The sequence below is a fragment of the Tupaia chinensis genome, unplaced genomic scaffold, assembly GCF_000334495.1.
Source record: "Tupaia chinensis unplaced genomic scaffold, TupChi_1.0 Scaffold147282_1, whole genome shotgun sequence".
NCBI lineage: Eukaryota > Metazoa > Chordata > Mammalia > Scandentia > Tupaiidae > Tupaia > Tupaia belangeri.
In genome coordinates, this window is record NW_006207133.1 from 3,717,502 (window position 1) to 3,741,329 (window position 23,828).

Below are 23,828 nucleotides of genomic sequence, written 5' to 3' on the forward strand. Positions count from 1 at the left end.
AGCCACGCGCAGGCCCAGCAGCCACGCACAGGCCTTGGGGGGGGGCACACGCAGGCCCAGCAGCCACAAGTAGGCCCCGGGGGGGCCACACAGGCACAGGCCCGGAAGCCACACGCCAGCACCGGAAAGGCAGCGGAACACGGAGCAGAGCCCCGGCCGCACAGGCCCATTTCATCGGAATTTAAAAGTAACTTTATCAATTTCTCCTTGAAAGCTCTCTGGGATTCTAATTGGAATTTATTTACCTCTTTAAAATATTAAATCTTGGACCTCATGAAACACAGTTTAACATTTTTTTGTCAACAGAAACTTTATTCAGTTCATTCAGAAAACGTTGACAAATTTAAATTTCAAATTTACAGATATGAGCTTCAAAGTATATACTTACCTAATATACAGGTGATATTTGTAACAGTAACTTGCAGAAACAAACTAATGATAAACTACAATTTCAGAAAAGATTGTAAACATTTTGCACACTAGACATTCCTTTCTTTTAGGCAAAGTATTATTTTGTTGACAAATAAATGAACAGATACACTCTAGAGTGAACTATTTCCAGACAATACCAGGAAAACTTTTGATTTCTTTTCTCTTAGAGAAAACAAATTTATATATATAATATATATATATATATGTATTATATATATATTTATTATTTTTGGCCTTCAAAAATTATATTTACTTGAACTTTCATAATCTGAGAAGCCATTCATGAAACAGTCCGCACACTGTTAAGCAGACGTGACTATCCTACTTTTTTTTTCCTCACACCCACCATTCACCACCATTCTCTACTGACAACTTTGCCCCCCCTTTACTGTCACTAGCATCCACAGCCATCTTTTCTACCATCACATCTTCAGATCTTTCAACCTCTGCCATAAAGTACAGACACTTAGTACAAGTTGAATGGGGATATACAACGTGTATCTTTCAAAGTCTGGCTCACTTTGCTCAACATTCAGTATTCTATATTCATCTACTTTGAGTTGAATCGTAAAATCTCATTGTTTTCTTATAGCTGAGTAATATTCCATAGTATAGATGTACCATAGTTATCAACCCAGTGACCAGTTTTTGGACACTTAGGTTGGTTCCATGTTTTAGCAATTGTAAATAATGCTGCAAAAAACATGGATGCACAGATGTCTTTTCAATTAAGTGCTTTTTTATTCTTTGGGTAGATATCAAGAAGTGGGATTGTTGGGTTATATGGAAGTCCTACATGAAAGCTTTTGAAAAACCTTCGTACTGTTTTCCACAGAGGTTGTACTAATTTATCCTTCCAACAGTGTAAGAGAGTTCCCTTTTCACCACAGCCTTGCCAACACTTGTCATTCTTTATTGTTTTAATCTTAGGGATCAAGACACGTTTTTTTTTTTAACCTCATGAAATACAGTAAATTTTAAGTTTTTTATTTCTCCCAGGAATATCAGAGGTCCTTAAAAAGCTCATAGAGATGTGTGTTATTAATTGTACAGGTTTCAGAATTTTTTGCACCAAGACTCATAGTTTATTTTTTCATGTACTTACTTTGTTTGGCACGATGCATGCCAGAGAGAGGGTAGGAATGTGAGAAATCACACCTCTGCCCCACAAGAGAGGATGGTTGTGCCACAGTCTTTTCTCAATTCTCTCTGGATTTGGGGCATAAACATACATGGGCCCACATGTTTTTCAAGTCACCTGGTGTGGGACTCAAACTGCGCAGTCAGCCATGTGGGATCCAGTTGCCCTAACCTCCATGCCACCTGCTGGCCCTTTCATGAACTTTTTGAAGTACTATCATATTTATAGATTTTGGTATATAGATCTTTCATATCATCTTCAAATTTATCTTTAAGTGTCCTATTTTAACTTTAGATTGTTCATTACCACTAGATAGTAATACAGTTGATTTTTTTATATCTATTTTGTTTCCTGATACATTGCTAAACTTACTTATTCTTGGAAGTTTTTTATAGTTTCTAGCAGATTTTCTACCTAAGGTATAAAGACAGTTTTAGTTCTTACTTTCTAATCAAATGCTTTCTCTTTCTTTTACTACTCCAGTTAGAACCTCTAGTACACTATGTAATACAAGTGGTGAGAACAGACACCTTTGTCTTGTCCTCATCAAGGAGAGCGCATAGTCTCTCACTATCAAGTATGATATTTGTTGTAGACTCTTAGATGCTTTTAGTGCCTACTAAGGTGCCTTACATGCATAGTGAGGAAGTTTCTTGTATTTCTCATTAGCTGAAAGGTTTTATTAGGATTAGATCTTGGTTTTTGTCAGATACATTCTCTGCAACTATTGAAATGTTTTTTTGTTTTTTTTTTGAGAGATTTTCACTGTAGGGCGCGTGCGCTCGCCAGACAGTCAGAGAGAGACATAGAGACAGAAAGCGAGAAATCTCCCCCCAGGGGGGATGGTCACGCCGCAATCCCTTCTCCTCCATTCTCCTCCCGGGATCTTGGGCATGCACGCACACACACCCGGCGTGAGTTTTAAGCCACCGGGTCTGGGACACGAACCGCGGTCGACTACGTGGGAATCCAGCAACATAGCCATTACGCTAACTGCTGGTTCCCCTATTGAAGTGTTTCTTCACGCAGTGTTTCTTTTTAGTTTGGCAATATCATGATTTATATGGCACTTCAAGTGTTAAACTATCCCTAGCATTACTGAGATAAGCCCCGCTTGGTTTTGATATTTATTGTATATATGATTTGATTCAGTTTGCTAACATTTTATTTAGTCTTTCTTCCTTGCTATGAAGAATATTGGCTCTGTGGTTTTCTCCCTTTTAATGTCATTGTCAGGTTTTAGTGTCAGGGTAATATTGGCCTCGTGGACTGAGTTGGGAAATTTCAGTTTTCTAGAAGAGTTTACATAGTAATGGTATATTATTTCCTTTCTAGGTGTTTGATAGAATTTGCCAATCAGCCTATTTGGGGCATTAGTTTTATAGGTAGAAAAATTTTGTACAACATACTCAAATTCTTTAATAGATAAAACTATTCAGATTTTCTTTCTTCCTGAGTAAGCTTTGGTAGTTTGTTTTTCAACAAATAAATTCTTTTCATCTAAGTTATTGAATTTATTGTCATAAAGTTTATAATATTCTACATTATCTCTTGATATCTCTAGAATCTGTAGTAATGTTGCTTATTTCATTCTTGATAACAATAACTTGTATCTTTTTTTTTTCTCTGTTTCCATTCTTAGCAGAGGTTTATCAGTTTGGACTAAACATTTTTTAACAAAGTGTAGGTCAAATAAAACATTTTTTAAGGCATGTATACCCAGTAGGCCACCCAAGTTCAAAGAAAAAGAAGTGACTGAAAAATATTAAAAATATTAAAGTTAGCCAGGTTCCCATACTGATCTAAAGTCAACAGACAGACTTTATTAAAGTCTGTGGATATATTTCTGAGCTATTTTTTTGGGGGGAAAAGGGAGGGAAAACCAGCAGATGGTATAATGATTATGTCACTGGACTCTACATAGTTGACCACAGTTGTAGTCCCGGACCTGGTGACTTAAAACTCAAGCCAGGGGGCCAGCAAGTGGCGTGGTGGTTGGGGGCACTGGATTCCCAGATGGTTGACTGCAGTTCAAGTCCCATACCTAGCAGTTTGCTTTCTCCCTTTCGCTTTCTCTCTCTCTCTGGTCAAATTAATAATAATAATAATGCAAATGAATTAAATAAATTCTCTCTCTCTCTCTCTCTTTGTCTCAGGTCAAATTTAAAATAATAATAATAACAACAAATGGAATTAAATAAGTATTAAAAAAAAGAAAAACAACCTCAAGCCAGGAGCATGCATGTGCACATACCCAAAATCCTGAGAGGAGAGGAGAGGAGAAAAGACTGCAGCGTGGCCATCCCCACTTGGGGGTGATTTCTCGCTTTCTGCTCTGTCTCATATCTGGTGACCATACGTGCCCTATGGCAAAATATCTCTCTTTAAGAAAAAAAGAAGAATCTATTTAATAGTAAAATTGGACCAGGGCTGGCAGCATGAAAAACATGCCAGGCATGTGTGCTTATGTGCCCAAAGTCCTGGCAGGAAGGAGAAATAGAGAAAGAATTGGGACACTCATGGGGGGGGGGGTGTTCACCCCCCTCTTTGGCTCTGGTGAGCGTACATGCCTTCTGGCAATTAGAAAAAATAGTAATACTAGGCCAACCAAGAGATCAAAACAAAATAACTGGGGCCAATAGGTGGCATAGTGGTTAAGGCACTGGACTCCCATGTGGCTGACCATGGTTTGAGACTCAGATCTGGCAACTTACTTTCTCACTTTTCCTCTCTCTTTCTTTCTCTTTCTCTCTCCCTCTCTGGGGAGTGCATGTGCCCTATGCATATTAAAAAATAACAGTAATAACAAATAAAATTTAACAAATACTTTTTAAAAGGAAAAAAAATAACTGTAAAAGAATACTGACAAAAGCACTGAGAATGAAAATTAAATCCTTTAGAATTAATCCTTAACAACTGAGAATTATGGCTACAGTACAGAACTAAAATGGTATATACTTTGACAAAGTAAAATATAAAATGTAACTTAAAGGAAGCAAAGGACTATGAGAAGAAAGTATAAGAATCCCTGTTAACAACATTTGAAACATTAATAACTCACCATTTCTTACAGTTTTCCTGTTCTTTTATCTCCTTTTTTTTTTTTTCAAATGAATGACAGTCTTTTTGCTTGTTTAGTTAAGAAAAATCAGTTTAATTTTTCTTCCATTAAAATTGCCATACAGGTCCAGCTGGTGGTGGGCAGCTGGATGCAGTATGGCCAGTTGGGCAGTTTGACTCCCAGACTTGGCAGCTTGAAAAACATGCTGAACATGTGTGCATGTGTGCCCAAAATCCCAAAAGGAGAGAGAGATGGAGGAAAGGGACAGTGGTATGACCATGCCCCACTGGGGGATGCTTTCTCTCTGTCTCTCTGATAAGCACATGTGCCCTCTGGCAATTAATTTTTAAAATAAGATAATTTCCTTGCCGTCAGAATTTAGTGTTCTGAGACTGCTAAATTCTGCATTTTGTTGCAATGAGAATACTAAACCTCTAAAGACTATATACAGTTATGACCAATATGAAATAAAAGCTTTTCTGCACTAATTTTCAGTTCTCTCTTTATTTTGAAATTCAACTTGTTAATTCAGTCTTTTGAGTGATAATGTACCTTTTTAACCTTATTCAGTTGAAAATTAATGTAGCAGTCAAATATTCAGTCAAAGAAACAAAAAGCATTTTTTGATATTTCAGACAAAAGAAACTTAATTGGGGGAATTGGTTACTGAGGTGTTGAAAAGACTTGAAGGCAAAAGAGAGGAAAGAAAGAAACAGAAAATGCGGGTAATGCCTAAGGGTCAAAAACTTGTGTCATTTTTGGCATGGAGTCTACAAGCCTAGACCAGCTGCTGCACTGTGGGAGCCCTGTCTCAGTCAGTTTTGGAACTGCCAGAGAAATAATGCTTAATTAGAGTTGGAACCGTCTACAAAATGATGTTTCTCACTATGTTCTGTCCCCAATGACTGTCAGAGGAGAAACCAGCACCTGCCAGTTTCCTACTCTGCGTTTCTGTACTTGATCAGTACCTTTGGAAGGAGAACCTAATGGAAACCCAGGTGGTAAAGAAATCTAGACATTGACTTTGTTGACTTGCAGCCTTGTGCAAAAGGTATCAAAGCACAAGGATAGGCAGCTCAGTTCTCATTAAATTAGTGTGTACAATGGGCTCTATGTATTTATAGTTGTAAAAGTCATACCCAGGCCGAGCCATAGTGGCACCGTAGTAGTACACCCAGATAGATGGAAGATTAGTTTTGGTTTCCAGGTCTAGCTGTATACACCAGGCATACAGTTGCTTGCCTTTTATCTGACTGACTGAGAAAGCTGGGGGAAGATTGCCATGCGAGATCCCATTTATGGTGTTTGTCTGTCTCCTTCTCTGTCTCTCATGATAAATAAATAAAACTTAAAAAAAAAAAAAAAACACTTGCCCAAAGCACTTTCTAGTCATCAAAAGAGTTAATAATCTTGTAAATGAGATAGGAATTTCAGCACAACCAGTATTTAGCTAGATACCCATAAAATCAACATTTTTCCCCCTTATAATCAGTGATTGGGAATGCTCGAACTATTGTCGTATTGAAAATGTTGAAATATTCTTGTGAGCCAGCAGCATAATGGTTAAGGTACCTGGATCCCACATGACTGACCGCCCGCTTCTAGTCCCAGATCCAGCAGCTTGAAAATTACCCAGCATGAATGTGCTTGTGTGCCCAAAATGCCAACAGGAGGGGAAAATGGCAGAGTGACCGTACCCCACCAAGTGTGCTTTCTTGCTTTCTCTGTCTCTTGCTCTTCTCTCCGTCTCTGTCCAGTGAGCGCACATTATCTGTGGCAGAATTTAAACATATATATGCATTATTTTGACTGAAAGATACAACTGGAAATATCAGATTTACTACCTTCTCCACCAGCCTTCTGATATTCCAAAACATCAAGGAGATTAAAGTCATTGTTCTAATGTGTGGAGATATAAAATAGTGGTAAACTTTAATTTTTTAACATCTTTCTTAGAGGGCATAATTTTCTAGGAAATTCCAACTTCTCAACATTAAAAAATCATTTTGATAGTTCTCATTTTTCCATGGAAACCTCACAAACATGCCAGTCATTTCATTTATTGATACTTATCCATGGAAGATGATCTATAACAAAATTTTCTTGTTTAGCTTTGGAAACTCTGTTTGGCTACTTTTATATGCATTTTGTATGTACTTATAGATAGCTATATTTGATATACTAGAAATTTATATTCATTCACAGTTACATAATGGATTGCCTCAACTAACAAACTCTCTGAAAACCAAACTTTTATTAATGAAATTAGTCTGAACACATTGTTGTATCATGGAATATAATCAGCTTCCTTGCATTAACAGTATGCTTCTAGACCAATAAACTTCCAGACAGGTTGTCTTGTTCACAACCCCTACCATATTTTTGTTCTTCGTTTCTTTCTAGATCAAGAAATCTGGAGTTTCCCTTTGTCTACACATGGAGGGAATTGAGAATATAAACAGTCTTCATATTTGTCATCACTAGCTATAGACAAGAAAGAAAAGGTTGTCCAAAGAAAGAACAGTTCTAAAAGACCTCCCATGTTTCCGTAATGTTTCAGTACTCCTTATTGGGAATTGTGGAAAGATTATCTAAATCCCAAACCTATGTGAGGAGGGCAGGGCTGGCTTACTTAAGTTTGTTCGTAGTAAGCCTCTCTCTGACTCAAGAGACAGTGCCTTTCCAGGGCATATCAGGGAAAGAATTCCTCTCACGCAAGTTGTTCCTGGCATTTTTCACTGTCAGTGTGGGATCAAAAATTAAAGTGTCTATGAAACAAATCTTGTTCATTAATGGAAGATCTACAATTACATTTCATCTAGGTAAAACTGGATATAGTCCAGTATTTTCCTTCTTATCCTATGCTTTCTTTTCTGTGCTAGAAATGTCTTGTCTCTTACGAAATTGTAATATAATCATGCTGTATGTTCTTATTTTCTCTTGTTCTCTTTAAGATTTTATTGTTGTGCATATTTGTGTATTTCAGTGGGAGAACTGAAGTCCAGTCAGTTCAATATGGAAAAGAAAAGGCAAATAAAGACAGGGTATTTGCCAGGTAAGCTGATTCTGTTTCAGTGTCTGCGTTTTTTTCTGAAGAGTGATTAAAATTATTAAAACCTTTTTTTCAGTATGATTATAGAATTATTATGTGATCCTTTCTTTAATCAATAAGGTTTATTGAAGGAATAATAAACTAATTTGCCTAGTTTTTAAATTTTTTATGTAAGCATTCATCATGTTATATGTCAACTATTGTAGCTCTGAATAGGCTGAATCAAGTCTTATATGAAAATTATATTTCATTGGAAGATTGATCTCTCCTTTTTAAACATTTCTCAGAAATTCAGTGACCTATTTCATGTTACCCAACCCATTATCATATTTATTTAAATCATATTGAGACAGATAAATTGCATTTTGTCATTTATTGTATTTGTTTTTTAGGGTCTCCTATGACCAGTTTTCTTTTTAATGAATGAACAATGACATTACATTTACATTTTATAAAATAGTTTTATGTGCAGGTATAAAGCATGAGTTGGTAAGCAAAGACTGGATACTCAGAGACCAATTAGATGAGAATTGCAGTAATTCAAGTGAAAATTATTAAGACCTGAACTGAAATGTTGGCAGTAGAATGGAGAATAGGGAATAAACTTGAGGAATATGTTGTTAGTAGAGCTAGCATTAGTTGATAAACAATTGGAGAAAGGTATATTGGAGATATTAATTTGTGCTCAGTGAAAATGACAGAGAAGATAAGTGCTAAGAGTTATGTGCTTGGCAAGATGTGTTTGGCATCTGTTGCCTTTGGAAGCTTAGGTATTTTAATAAAGAAATTTAGAGAGTTTTAGTTTTGTTTTGTTTTGTTTTGTTTTTTGAGAGGTTTTCGCTAGAGGGCATGTGCACTTGCCAGACAGACAGAGACATAGAGACAGAAAAACAAGAAATCACCCTCCAGAGGGGATGGTCATGCCGCAATCCCTTCTCCTCCGTTCTCCTCTTGGGATCTTGGGCACACACGCACATGTGCCCGGCGTGAGTTTTAAGCCACCGGGTCCGGGACGTGAACCGCGGTCGACTACATGGGAGTCCAGCAACATAGCCATTACACTAACTGCTGGTTCCCAAGAGTTTTAGTTTTTAATTTTACTTTTTAAAAGTTTTTCTCTTAGTCTGTATCTGAAAGATTCTGTTTTATATTCCTAGATAAAGGAGTTTGTGCGTTCGTTTTCTTTCCTCCTAAAAGGAAAATTGCTTTTTCCTCCTAGTAGTATAAAGATAGCTCATTGAAGTTCCAACAGTGTCAAATAACAAGAAAAATTATTATCCCAAGGCAACCATTTATAAATTGTTGGTACTTACTATTCAAGATTTAGCAATACATATATTCAAAGATAGTTGTAAGTGTGTGTATATTTGTTTCAAAATTCTTTCACTTTTTTATTTATCACTTACATACCATATTAAGTGATAAAACCAAGTTTTTCCTGAGGCTAAAAGACCTAGTCATTTATAATGGCAATAAATCTTCAAACCATTAAATTTTTTATTGTAAACTATGGATTTTACTTTAGGATTCATTCCTGCCATGTCTCTGCCTGCAGAGTAGGAGTTATTGCCATTGACTATGTGAGGCTGTCACAGTAAATATGTCCTGAATGCTTAAATAAGTACATAAATACAAACCATGTGTTTTTTGGCATACAAACATTGGAAACAAAAAATTATTAAAACATGTTTTTTGTTTGTTTGAGTAATAAAATTCGCTTGCATTTTTTCCTTCATTCTGGGATTATCTTCATCTTGATTTATCTATGAATAATCTACCCAACAGGAAAACAGTCATTGAAAATGCCTTGATGTGGGAAGGGTTTAGCTGGTCAGGGCCGTAGCATTTTGCTGTGATAAGTGAGCTTAAATTTGATGTAGTTCATTTCAGCATTTCTTTAAAATAGTTTTGAAATCAAATTTTTATATCTTGTTTTAGATTTATGAAGGAAATACTGTTTTTTCCTCTGTCATTTATAAATCTGGTGACATACTATTATAGCTTGCTTATTTTGAAAGGGAGAGAAAAAAGAACAGAGTATGCCTACTCTAATAAACATGGCTACTGAAAGAAATTATTCAAAATCTTCCTATTTATGGTCTTAAATAGCATTGTTTCCAGTGAAAAAGTACTAAAAGACCTGTAGAAAGGTGAAATGTACAGTGAACTGTTTATATGACATTGTTTTCCTTGAAATCACTCTTTTTTTTTATTTAAATTTGTTTACGTTCATTCACTGTACATCATTACAACATACAAAATGAGATTTTTCCATCCAGAGTACACTGTATATTGTCTCAATCAAGCACATCAACATACATGTTATTATCAACAAATAATTTTCCATTTCTTGTTTCCTGTATGTTTTGCTTTCCCCTGCCCCATCCTTGATTCCCTATCTCTTACCCTCAGCCATCTCCCACTATCTTCCCACACTGTCTCTGGTATCTATGTTTACTTTCTATACCTTGAAATCACTCTTGAGAGAGGAACCATTTACTTGTCAACTTTTTTGTAAACTTCAAATGAATGTATTCTACTTTGCATTATGTAACTTATTTGCAACATTCATTTCAGTGCTGCTTAAAGTCACAATATTTTTCTGATTCTGAGTGTTACAATCGCACCATAACAACATACTTAGTTTTTCTAAGTAACAGTAACAGTAAACTTAATATTTAACAGTAAACTTAACATTTTTCTTACTTGGTATTTATTTTAAAATATGTAACTTGTGATTTGATGAGTTGTACTATAGTACAGTGTCCTAATGTGAGTACCAACTCATAGTTGTGTATATGTATTAAATTAATAGCATATGCAAATGGGTTCTTATTGATCATTAACATTTTAATATTTTGATCATATTCAGAGTTATACCTGCATCTTACTTCATTGTGTATTTCCATTATTGAAGTTGTTTAGCAGGTTATTTTAAAACAATGCATTATTTAGGAATAGTACAGCCGAAATTCCAACGTAAGTCTCAAATAACCCACCTATTCTTTTTTGTTTTACTGGAATTGTGTGAATCCTTGAAATAAGAAGGCTTTGGCTGGGATGAAGTTTTAATAGTATTGGGCTATTTTAATGATTGACTAAGCTTTTTTGAAGTTGTTTTTCTAATATGTCAGAATCTTATTTTGATGACCTGATTCATGTCTACCAAAATTCTCTAAATGTTAATAATTATTAAGGTATTTTGTTAAGACATTAGAGAATTCTAGAGTTCTTAACCCTCTTGGAATTTTAGTTCACAATATAAGTAAGTAGAAAAGGTTTTGCTTTAAACTCTTTAATATGAAAAGACTTTTTAAAGTGATAATTACTTTGTCCTCTGCTATGTCAACTCTTTGAATTGCTTTCACACTTTTTTTGTCATATAATAATATTTAAGAAAAGAGCAAAAGACTGTTCTCATACAACAGAAAAATAAGGTGCCATGCTCAAAAAATAAATTTACCACATTGCAAACACACTGGTGCAGTGTGGTATATTTTTCTCTGAAATTTCCACACTCAACAGGAAACATAGACAGCAAGCTTGAGTAGGTGGATCTCTGAGGTTAAAACTGTTAATAAAATAAAATGTCTAAAGTCTAGTTTTAAATTCAAAGCATCTCCAACCTTTTGTAGTCTTATTAACAGCAGTAAAATCTACTTTTTCGAGGTAAGTGTTCTGAATTTTTTTCTTCGAAGCAATGAATTTTTCCCTCTCAGAAAATGAAAGTAGTTGATCTTCTCCTGACTGTATGGGTAAGAAACTGTTACAGCTAACAGTGAGTAGGCTAACATATGAGGAAATAATAACTCGTTAACATTAAGAATTAGCATTAATACAGGAGCCATAAGTGGCAAATTAGTCTTTATTTGAAAAGTTGGATGTGTGTGATAATATACTTCATGTTCATTTTTGTTGTGATGCATATGAATATTTGCACTGCAATGTGAGGGGATTGAACTACAATAAATGGTATCCTGAGTTGTCTTCAAGTTTAAAAATCCTGTGATTTACATTTATAATAAAGGGAGATGCTCATGCTTAAATTACTTTGAATTCACTTTATGAAAAATAGAAGCTGAGTTAATGTCTTCTTTTTTAACTCTTTTAGAAAATGCCTGATAGTATTTAAATTAAGGACGTGTCGTTAAGCCAAACTAAAAGGTTTTTTTCACTGTTAATTCTTGAAATGATAGAATACTATGTGATTTAGATTCATAAATATTTTAACAAGTTATTCAGGGTTTAGAAAAATGAGTAGGCTAAAACAATGCATTTAAAATTTGAATACCTCTCACAGTAAAATTCAGGAAGGAAGTGAGAGATGTAAGGATCATATTTTACTAGTAAATTTAGATATTTAGGTATAAAAACTAAAGTGATTTGTCTAGTAGAAGATGAAAATGAAGATTCAGAGTTTCTACTCATCACTATTTGAACGCTTCCTACTATCACTATATACGTAACGGTTTATCAAGTACTCTGGTCAGTCTTGCTATGGTTCTTTGTCCAGTCTGTGAAAAGAAAATTCTAAGCAGCCGGTACAACTGCAAACTTAATGACATCAGAATTTTGGTACATAATGATCACATTAAATTTCATAATGTTTGGGTGATTTAATATTACATTTGCTTTGTGTCTTGCTTTGTAAATTTTTGGGGGAGGGAAGGAGAGGTTTGATTTTTTTTGTTGTTGGTTTTTTTTAGTTTTTGTTTTGTTTCTGTTTTTTTTTTTTTTTTTTTTTGCTATAGGGCATGTACACTCACCAGACAGACAGAGACAGAGAGACAGAAAGCAAGAAATCACCCCCCAGGGGGGATGGCCATGCCGCAATCCCTTCTCCTCCATTCTCCTCTCGAGATCTTGGACACGCACACACACACGCCCAGCATGAGTTTAAGCCACCGGGTCCAGGACTTGAACCACAGTTGACTACATGGGAGTCCAGCGACATAGCCATTACGCTAACTGCTGGTCCCTTGCTTTGTAATTTTTAAACCCATATAAAAATTGCATACATAGTACATGATAAGAGGGAAAAAATGATGTCAACTTTAAGAAGAACAATTCTGATAAGCTAAGAAATAAATACATATTAAATGCAACTCTTTATTATTATTGGAAAATCTGGAAGTAAGTCCAGATTCACATAATGAAGACCTATGAATCCTATGGATTTTACTGAGAATAGTCTTGATTTTTTATTTTAAAGAAATAGGTGCTTCTTCATAAAATTTATGTTCTGATTTTTGTAATAGAATAATGATCCGGGTTTTGTTTTGTGTGTGTGTTACGGTATAATGGAAAATGAAATATAATTTGCACATGCTCCAGCAAATTTATTACTGAGATATTGAAATGTTTGTAAGATAACTTATACATTGTATTTAAGTAGCTTAATTCATTATGTTAGTGTTCATATTAACTTTGCATGTTAAAAAGCTAGTTATTTAAATGGAAGTTATCCAATTAATTTTGGCCGGAATTATTTTTGTATATTAAAAGACTTCGGGAACCAGCAGTGATGCTGCAGTAAAGCTCAACACTCTGAGGCCCTGTCCCAATATCCCCCTGACTACACTGGGCACACACATACCTATGATCTGGGGCTAGCCTGAAGCTGGGAATAGATTGTGGCATCAAGAGCCTGTTAAGGGTGCTGCATCTCTGTTTGTCTGTCTCACTCTGTCTCTCATTCATGGAAGATATAAATAAAAAGAAAAGAAAAATCACCAGCCTACCGTATATAAAAAAGAAAAATTATACATAAAATATGATATGTATAATTATCATTCTTGTCCTATACTCATTGAAGCAAGAGAATCAGGATTTAGACTTGACAATATTCAGCAGGCATATGCTAGTTGTTTAGCATATCTTAAGGTAAGCTAGAGTTCCAGATACTCTGAAATAGGAATAGAGAATATCTATAGTATTGATAATATCTGAATAAACATTTGTTGGCATATTGTTTCCTTGGTCTTACCCTTTTTCCTTCCTTTTCTTAATTCTTCTCATTTTCTCTTCTTGCTTATTCTCTATCCTACTCTTCCTACCCATAAAATAAATGTACTCTTTTAGGAGATTATTTGGTAAACAACCTGTAAGTGCCTTAATGTCTCACAAGTAAACTCTTTTATTTATTTTTTTTGAGAGGTTTTTGCTATAGGGTCTATGCGCTCACTAGACAGACAGAGACAGAGAGACAGAAAGTGAAAAATCGCCCCCCAGGGGGATGGCCACGCTGCAATCCCTTCTCCATTCTCCTCCCAGGATCTTGGGCACACATGCACACGCACCCAGTGTGAGTTTAGGCCACTGGGTCCGGGACTCGAACCGTAGTCGACCACGTGGGAGTCCAGCAACATAGCCAATATGCTAACTGCTGGTCCCATAAGTAAAATCTTTATGTTGACCCATCTAGAATATGATCTATTAAAATATATTCTACAGCCTGGCTCCATGGCCAGATGGTTAAGGCAGCTGGAATCTACATAGCCAACCACGTAGTTCAAGTTCTATATCTTGCAACTTGAGAAACATGCCGTGTGTGTGTGTGTGTGTGTGTGTGTGAATACACAAAATCCTTTTTTTTTTTTTTTTTGGAGAGGTTCTCGCTATAGGGCACATGCGCTCGCCAGACAGACAGAGAGAGACATAGAGACAGAAAGTGAGAAATCACTCCCCAGAGGGGATGGTCACGCCGCAATCCCTTCTCCTCCATTCTCCTCTCGGGATCTTGGGCACGCACGCACACGCGCCCGGCATGAGTTCTAAGCCACCAGGTCCGGGACGCGAACCGCGGTCGACTACGTGGGAATCCAGCGACATAGCCATTATGCTAACTGCTGGTTCCCATGTATACCCAAAATCCTGAAAGGAAGAAGAGAGGGGGAAGGGATTGTGGTGTGCCCATACCCCGAGGGGTGATTTCTCCTTTCTTTCTCTGTGTCTCTCTGGGTAGCCCACATGTCCTCTAGCAAAAGAAAAAAAAAAAAAGCATATTGTAATATTTTGGTTCATTGTTTGAGTATAAAAATAAAACTATTTATGTAATATTTTAAATTATTTCTGCAGATCCCCAAGTAAGCCCTTGGTACGGAAATTAATGGATTGGGAAGTAGTAAGCAGAAATTCAATATCTGATGACAGGTTAGAAACGCAGAGCCTTCCATCCCGGTCTCCACCTGGAACTCCAAATCAGTAAGTACAGACTAACATCAGGTGAATTTTGCTAATTTCTAAATAATCGGTTGTTTATTTCCATTGTTGGATGTTCAAAATATGTTAAAATTTAACTATTTTGATTAAACTTGAGTTATTTTTCTGCAGAGCAGTATTTTTTTGTCTGCTGCTCATTGTACAAGTGGCATGGAATAACCTTGGGAAATTAGGAAATAGAGCATTGATCCCTCATTTTGCTTAATGGTTGACTTTCGCCATAGTCTCTAGCCAATAAATCAGTCTGTTAGTAGACGTAAGCTCTCATGCAGTTATTATTGACAGTCCTTTTCCATGTGGATTCCAAATAGAATTTCTAGGGTAGCATATATTTGAGAATATTTTCAAGTGATTGTAATTCTCTTATTTAAGCCCCTACCTGAACCATAGCTCTAGTACTTTCTCAGCCTAGAGAAAAGGGTTCCCAGCACCAGTCCCCATAAATGTACTGTAGCTATATTGAGAAAGCCCTGATTCAGCACTTACGGTTTATGTATTTCAGTCTAGTATTTCTCACAAAAACTGTATGCTTCAGTGTAGATAATAGTAAGATATTAGACTTGCACTAACTGAAGATGTTATCTTAATTTTATAATATTAACAGGTGTGGTATCATTAAGATAACACTAAACAAATGTGTGACACCATGAACTGTGTCAACCCAAAGGGCTCACTTATAAAATACTTAAATTTGGGTATGGAATATAATATTAGGTCATCAGGAAAGTCGTGATGTATTTTTCTATTTTTCTATGCAAAAATGCATCATGACTTTCAGGATCCAATATTTGAAAAGGTTTTCTTTTAGAAATATTTTATGCACATAAATTTTAATAAATTTGCACTAAATTCTAAAAGCTATGTAGCTTATGGTGTTGTCAGCCAAATAATGAACTTTTAAAACTATCTTAGAAGTAAAGTATGTACAAAATAGTTTAATACCTAAGTACATTCCTTACTGTTGTAGAAGATGAGATCAATTATTTCTGTTTAGCTAATTGCAGGTTGTGAAATAATTTTTCCTTATAAAAGAAAACATGTATTCAAAATCTAATTAACTTATTTGAAGAAAGTTCAGAACCTTCTTTTTCTGTTCCCTCTGTGGCCAGCCGTTTTTCCCTTTGTTATTAGCTCCATTAAATAATTACAATGAGTAATAGAAGATATAATAAATATAAGCCATGGGACCAGCAGATGGCGTAATGGTTTTGTCACTAGACTTCCACGTAGTCAACTATGGTTTGAGTCCTGGACCCGGCAGCTTAAAACTCATGCCAGATGGGACCAGCAGTTAGCGTAATGGCTATGTCGCTGAACTCCCATATAGTCGACCGCGGTTCGAGTCCCAGACCCGGTGGTTAAACTCAGTGCCAGGTGCATGCGTGCCCAAGATTCCAAGAGGAGAATGGAGGAGAAGGGATTGGCATGGCCATCCCCCCTGGGGGGGTGATTTCTCGCTTTCTATCTCTCTGTCTCTCTCTGCCTCTCTGGCGAGTGCACGTGCCCTATAGCAAAAACCTCTCCAAAAAGGAAAAACCCAGAAAAAAAAAAAAAAAAAAAAAAAAACCTCTCCAGGTATGTATATGTTCATGCCCTAGTGGCATGGCCATGCCTCCTGAAGGGTGATTTCTCGCATTTTGTTTGTCTGCCTCTCTCTGTCTCTCTGGTGAACATATGCATACTATATCAAATAACTCTCTCAAAAAAAAAAAGAAAAAAAGAAAAGAAAAAAAAAAAAGAAAAGAAAAGCCGAACGATTCCCAGTAATTGTTTAGGTATAGCTTTAGTAAAGTTTTCTGGTTAATGAAACAATTTTAGGTATGATTGAAAACCTTTTTCTTTTTCTTTTTTTTTTTTAATTCTGAACAGGATAGAGTAATAGTCAATAGAGGGAGCCCTGGAGTGAACATGTGTACCATGGACAAGTTAATCAGTCTCTGTTTTCTTTATCTACAGAATTATATATTCTTGTCTTATCGTTTTGTTAAGAGGATTAAATGAGATGATAAGTCCAAAATGCTTAGAACAGTGCATGACACTTTAAAAAGTGGTCAAGTAAGAACTATTGTAATTAATTGTAATGACAGCTTATGTGATAGTATTTGGTCTCTATCCTTAGGATTTAAAGAAAGTTCCACAAGTTAAAAACATTTATAAAATTTTAAAGAGAATTCAGACTAGAAGATATTTCTAAATCATTTATTCTAGTTCCATATTTTATAAATGATAAATAAGACACAAAATTGTACTGACTGAATTCCAAAAATATTTGGATAGTTCAAGATAATAGATGATTGATTGGTGAAAATCTTCTGATAATTATTTTATTTATTTATTTATTTATTTAAATTTGAACAGAGAAGGAGGGAGGAGAGAGAGAGCGAGCGAGCATGCACACACAAGCAAGCCACCATTTCCAGGACTCAGCCCATGGTTGGCCATGTGGGAGTCCAGCGGGCTTAACCACCATACCACCTGCTGGCCCCAATGAGTGAAAATCTTACAGTGATGATTGATTATGACTCATAAGACTGACTTTCCCCTCTGTTTTTTGTTTTTCTTAAACATGGTTAGTCTTGGGAACCAGCAGTTAGCGTAATGGCTATGTCGCTGGACTCCCACGTAGTTGACTGCGAAAAGAAAAGAAACATGGTTAGTCTTAATATGGTTAGTCTTAAAAACATACTTCCTTTTTCTAATGTAATCATACAATTAAGAAACTTAGAAAATTGAATTGTATTTACATTGAATTATAGAAATTTTTATTTAGTTTTTCTCCCTCTTCATTTAGTCGAAATTCTGCATTCACACAAGAGGGAACCCGGTTACGACCATCATCAGTGGGTCATTTGGTAGACCATGTGGTTCACACTTCCCCAAGCGAAGTATCTGTGAATCAGAGATCTCCATCATCAACACAAGCTAATAGCATTGTTCTGGAATCATCACCGTAAGAACTTTTTTCGGTTTTCTTTCTATTCTGTGTTTTCAAATGCCTCAAATTGCTTTATTTTAAGTAATCTGGAAAATTAATATATTCAATGAAAGATTTATAGAGTTGTGAAATTTTGTGTATTTGTAAATGTGCTTATTTGTTCCTGAGAGTTCTTATCACTGCTTCCTTAACCCTGTTCACTCTGTTGTTATTTTGTTGATTCAGACTGTTCTTTGGTTTCTAGTGCATGTATTGAGATATGTACTAAATATTTCTGCAGATAATGTAGTACTTTGGTCAGGGAGTAAAGGAAGGGAAACATAAAGATGAATAGATAGTGTTGAGAAAACAAAGTAACAAAGGAAAACTAAGTAAAATGACCATCACACTGAAAATAAATTTAGAAAGTATCTCCACATCTTTCTAAAAACCAATTCTACTTCATATTGTATGACAGGTACATAAATTCCATGTTCTAATACAGTATTTATATCCCTATTGTGTAGAATCATACATAATCTACATACACATTAATATGCATTATCTTGATTTATTGGCTTACATAATAAAGATAGCGCATACGCTAATAACAATATGATGGTAGTATTAGAAGAAAAATAAAGTACTTATATGTAGGTAGGTAAGATTCACTAATTATTAAAAAGGGAAAGGAGTGTAAATTATAGTGAATGTGATAAGGATGTTAAAGAATGAATGAGTCTGGGGGCCAGCAGGAGGTATGGTAGTTAAGGGCACTGGACTCCCACATGACTGATGGCAGTTTGAGTCCCGGACCTGGCAGCTTGCTTTCTCATTTTCTTTCTCTCTCTCTCTCTCTTTTTCTCACTCTTTCACTGTCTAGTCAATTTAAAATAAATTAATAAAATAAATAAAGTTCAATAAAAATAATTCTTTATACATATTTTAAAAAAGAATGGATGAGTCTGAGGATGATGAGTGGAAGCGAGATGGAGTGGTCATCAAAGCACTTATAGGTGCTCTGGAAAAACATGGGTTGTATGAACCCAATTTGTTCTTAGATAGAGCCAACAAGGAAGGCTGACTAAGGTATCAGGACAAGTAAAAGCTTAGCCTTAGTAACTTAAATTGGTAAGACATTTTGATTGTGTTTGTACACTATGAAGAACAGAGGGGTAGGATAGATATATCTACAATGGCACTTATGGGAAATGAGTTGACAAAAGATAGGATTGATAGAAATTTAATATTTTCTTACTTTAAAAATTATAATTCTAAGCTTTTTGTTTGATTTTAATAGTTATGTATTTTCTTTTTTAAAAAAATTTTATCGTTAGTATTATTTTTAAATTTACTGTAGGGCACACACACTTACCAGAGAGAAAGAGAGAGGTAAAGTGAGAAAGCAAGCCACCAGGTTCAGAACTCAAAGTATAGGCAACCATATGGGAGTTCAGTGCCTTAACTACGAAGCCATCATGTATTTTCTAATTCTGAAACTTTAAAAAGTATAGTAATTAGGACATGATTAAAATGCTTACTGCTTTAATTTAAAAATCACGTACTGTCAAGATATAAAATGAACTCATGTGGAGGAATCTCAAAAAACTAATTATAAAGCAAAAACAATATAACTCTTGATGGGACCAGCAGTTGGCATAATGGCTGTCACTGGACTCCCATGTAGTTGACTGTGGTTCAAGTCCCAGACCTGGTGGCTTAAACTCACATTGGGCATGTGTGCCTGCGTCCCCCAAGATCCCGAGAGGAGAATGGAGAAGGGATTGCAGTGTGGCCATTCCCCCTGGGAGGTGATTTCTCACTTTCTGTCTCTCTCTCTGGTGAGCACACGCGCCCTATAGGAAAAACCTTTAAATATATATGTGTGTGTGTGTGTGTGTTTGACTCTTGAAACCAAACCAAATTATCTTTTTTTTTTCTTCAGAGAGAGAGAGATTTTTGCTATAGGGCACATGGGCATACCAGAGATACAGAAAGAGACAGAGAGACAAAAAGCAAGAAATCACCCCCTAGGAGGGATAGTCATGCTGTAGTCCCTTCCTCTTCATTATCCTTTCGGGATTTTAGCCACGCACACACACATGCCTGGCATGAGTTTTAAGCCACCAGGTCTGGGACTCAAACCATGGCCAACTTATGTAGGAGTCCAGCCACCTAACCATTGCACCATCTGCTGGTCCCAAATTATCTTACTCTTTTTATATATATATATATATATATATATAGAGAGAGAGAGAGAGAGAGAGAATTTATGTGTTCCACAAGAGAGATACTGAGAGAGAGAGAGAGACAGGCACTCTCGATAGGGTCTAAGCTGACTTTAATTATGGCACACTTGAGTACTTGGTGTACTCAGAAAGGTTCCAGGATGTGAACCTAGGACCTCTCCTATCAGGATCCAGCTGTATTACTGCTGCACCACTGCCTGGTCCCTCAGTCTGTGGGCATTTTTTGTTTTGTTTTGTTTTGAGTTTTTTGGTGTTTTGTTTTGTTTTGTTTTGCCATAGGGCATGTGTGCTCCCCAGAGGCTCTTGCCAGGTGAGAATCATCCCTCAGGGGGACGGCCACGCCACAGTCCCTTCTTCATTCTCTGCAGTACTTTGGGCACACACACACACACACACACACACACACACACATCCAGAGTGATTTTCAAGCTATCAAGGCCAGGGCTGAAAAACCCATTGGCCACATGCAAGTACAGCACATTAACCACCATGCTACCCACTTGCCCTCAGTGTGTTTATTGACGGGCAGTTTTCAGAGAAAGACACACATAAAATTGAATGTTTCTACATATTACCTTTATAGATTCATAAACCCTAAATTATTTGCCCCCTCAAAATACCTTTATTCTGCTTTCTTGACCTGAAGTAGAAAAGCAAACTTTAGACTGAAATCATGAGTTTTTGCTGCTTCTCCTCCTCAGTCTGCAAGAATTTATAATTCTTGGAGTTTTCTCCTTAGGCGTGTATTTAAACTAGACATATGTGTTTATGTTTGATTTTGAATCTATAACATTACACTTGAAATTCAGCCGGTCTTTTTAAAGAGATTTTTACTATAGGGTACATGCTCTTGCCAGAGAGAGAATCAGAAAGCAAAAGATCACCCCCCCAGGGGGATGGCCATGCCATAGTCCCTTCTCCTCCGTTCTCCTCTCAGGATTTTGAGCATGCATGCACATGCGTCTGGCGTGAGTTTTAAGCTGCCAGTCTAGGACTTGAACCACTGTCGACTACGTGGAAGTCCAGTGACGTAACCAGTATGCCATCTGCTGGTCCTGAAATTCAGCCAATTTTAATCTCAAGGATAATGAGAAAGTTTTAAAAAGATAAGCTTCATAGCAAACTAATGATAGTAACTTTTACAGCTGAGTTTTACATAAATTATATCTCTGTTCTATTCACAAGAACTCAAAGAAGTGGGAAAATTATATAATATCATTTTATGTGTGAGAAAACCATACTTTCAGCCCTCATCCCAATTTATAAAATAAAAACTCAGGGTGGTTTATAAAACCAGCCAGGAGAACTTTGTGTCCCTAACAAGACTTTGTTGAGGTTTGTTTGTTTGCAGTTTAGAGAAAACACATGTTATTGAAATGTATAGACTTAATTTTCTAAATGTGAAACGAATTTAATGGGTTATATTAGGCACAAAGCATTTCAACACATAGTAAACCAGATCTGGAGATCATCTCACTAGTTTTCTAATTCTTTTTTATTTACTTTTTTTCCCTCTTTTTGGAGAGGTTTTTGCTATAGGGCATATGCGCTCGCCAGAAAGACATAGAGAGAGACAGAAAGGGAGAAGTCACCCCCGCCCCCAGGGGAGATGGCCACGCCGCAATCCCTTCTTCTCCATTCTCTTCTCAGGATCTTGGGCACGCACACACACGCGCCTGGTATGAATTTAAACCACCCAGTTCAGGACTCGAACCACAGTCAGCTACATGGGAGTCTAGCGAATAGCCATTATGCCAACTGCTGGTCCTACTAGTTCTCTATTTTATAAGTGAATACAGGGATTGCTTGTACTGTTTAGAATAAAATTACTGTTTGTAAGCAAGGATAACTGAGCCCACAGTCCAATGTAATAATTTTTTAAAATGCTTCACAGAAAATTAGACTTAAATTTTAGTTTGTAATTTTACCCCATAAACAATGGCCCTGAATTAATTTGAAAATACTTAATAGATGTTTGTTTTAATAAATTCAGCACTGTGACCAGCTACAGAGAGAGTGTGTGTACATGCATGCGTGCATTTGTGTGTGTGTGTGTGTGTGTGTGTGTGTGTGTGTAGTTTGGCTACTGAAGTTGGAAATATAGATGGGGAAACAGCAGGATAACTGGGAAAGCAGATAATTAAATTGTAAGAGCTCCTCAGACCAACCTAACCTACTCTGTAGTAATCCACTTCTGGAGAGCCTGCTTCTCTCTGAGCAAGTTCTTTAATAAGAAAGTTACTTAAGATGGTGAGAAGGCAAGTAGTCTCTCTCCTAAAAATCCAAAGTTTTACTGTCCTTTTGTCTGGTACATATATCTCAGTTAGGACTCCTTTCTTCTTACTTTTTCTGTAAAGCTTACCTTAATCTCAACCCAAGACTATATATATGTAAACAATCAAGCTCTCTTCCCTGTGTCCTTCTGGCTATGTTGACTTTTTAAGGCATGATATATTCAAATACCCATTGAAGTCTGGCAAGTAACACTGACTGAGGATTTAAGTGGATTGGATGTCTGTGCCTCATCTGAAGGCTGTAGCTACCACTTAGCTTTATGCAGTATTGAAAACTGGTAGTGGCCCATTATTCCCAGAGCTTCTATATTTTTGTTCTGAGAAATCCAGATTTTCATATAATTTTTAGAAGGTAGTCAGTGAATTCACATTTTTAAGGTTTTTGCCATACAGCTTGTGTGCTTGTCAGAGATAGAAGCAGTGAGAAGGAAAGTGAGAAATCATTCCTCAAAGGGGAATGGTCACTACATAGTCTCTTGTCCATTCTCCTCCTGGGATTTTGGGTATGCACACTTATGAGCCCAATGTGATTTTTCAGCTGCCGCATCTGGGACTCAGACCGCAACTGGCCACCTGGTGGCCCCCATACATTGTTTTTATAAAAACAATGAGTGAGCCAAATGTATGTTGACCAAAATTGGCCTATAAGCCATTCATTTACAACCAATATTTATGCAGAAGTGTACCACAGAAATAACCCAGAGGGGGATCAGCAGATGGTATAGCGGTTATATCACTGGACTTTCACATGACCAACCTTGGTTCAAATCCCAGACCCAGTAGTTTAAAATTCAGGCCAGGCGCACGCGCTTCCCTGCCCAAGATCCCAGGAGGAGAAGGGATTGCAGCATGGACATCCCCCCAAACAGTGATTTTTTACGTTCCCTCTCATTGTCTCTCTGTCTCTCTCTCTCTCTCCTGCAAATGCACACACCCTGAGGCAAAAACCTCTAAAAGATAAGGGGGGAGGGGCGGCAGGTGGCATGGTGGTTAAGGATGCTGGACTCCCACATGGCCAATCGCAGTTCAAGTCCCAGACCTGGCAGCTTTCTTTCTCACTTTATTCTCTCCCTCTCTCACTCTGTCCCTCTCTGGTCTAAATTAATTAATTAATTATTTAAAGTTAAAATAGTTTTTTGTTGTTGTTTTTGTTTTTTGAGAGGTTTTCACTATAGGGTGCGCGTGCTCGCCAGACAGACAGAGACAGACAGACAGAAAGAAAGCGAGAAATCACCCCCCAGGGGGGATGGTCACGCCGCAATCCCTTCTCCTCCATTCTCCTCTCGGGATCTTGGGCACACACGCACACGCGCCCGGCGTGAGTTTTAAGCCACCGGATCTGGGACGCAAACCGCAGTCAACTACGTGGGAGTCCAGCGACATAGCCATTATGCTAACTGCTGGTCCCCCTTTTTTAATTTTTTAAAAAGAAAGAGGGAACAGCAGTTGGCATAATGGCTGTGT

General features: G+C 36.7%; 1 protein-coding gene across 4 annotated transcripts in view; it reads left to right on the plus strand.

Moving 5' to 3' along the window:
• Positions 1 to 23,828, plus strand: part of PTPN4 (protein tyrosine phosphatase non-receptor type 4) — a 220,546-nt gene that overhangs the window by 153,485 nt on the left and 43,233 nt on the right. For all 4 annotated transcript variants that reach the window (XM_006169570.1, XM_006169571.1, XM_014584589.1 and 1 more), the window contains exons 13-15: positions 7,621 to 7,689; positions 14,764 to 14,889; positions 17,699 to 17,857. In XM_006169570.1, the coding sequence (XP_006169632.1) occupies positions 7,621 to 7,689; positions 14,764 to 14,889; positions 17,699 to 17,857 (354 nt within the window). The remainder of the gene's footprint in view (positions 1 to 7,620; positions 7,690 to 14,763; positions 14,890 to 17,698; positions 17,858 to 23,828) is intronic.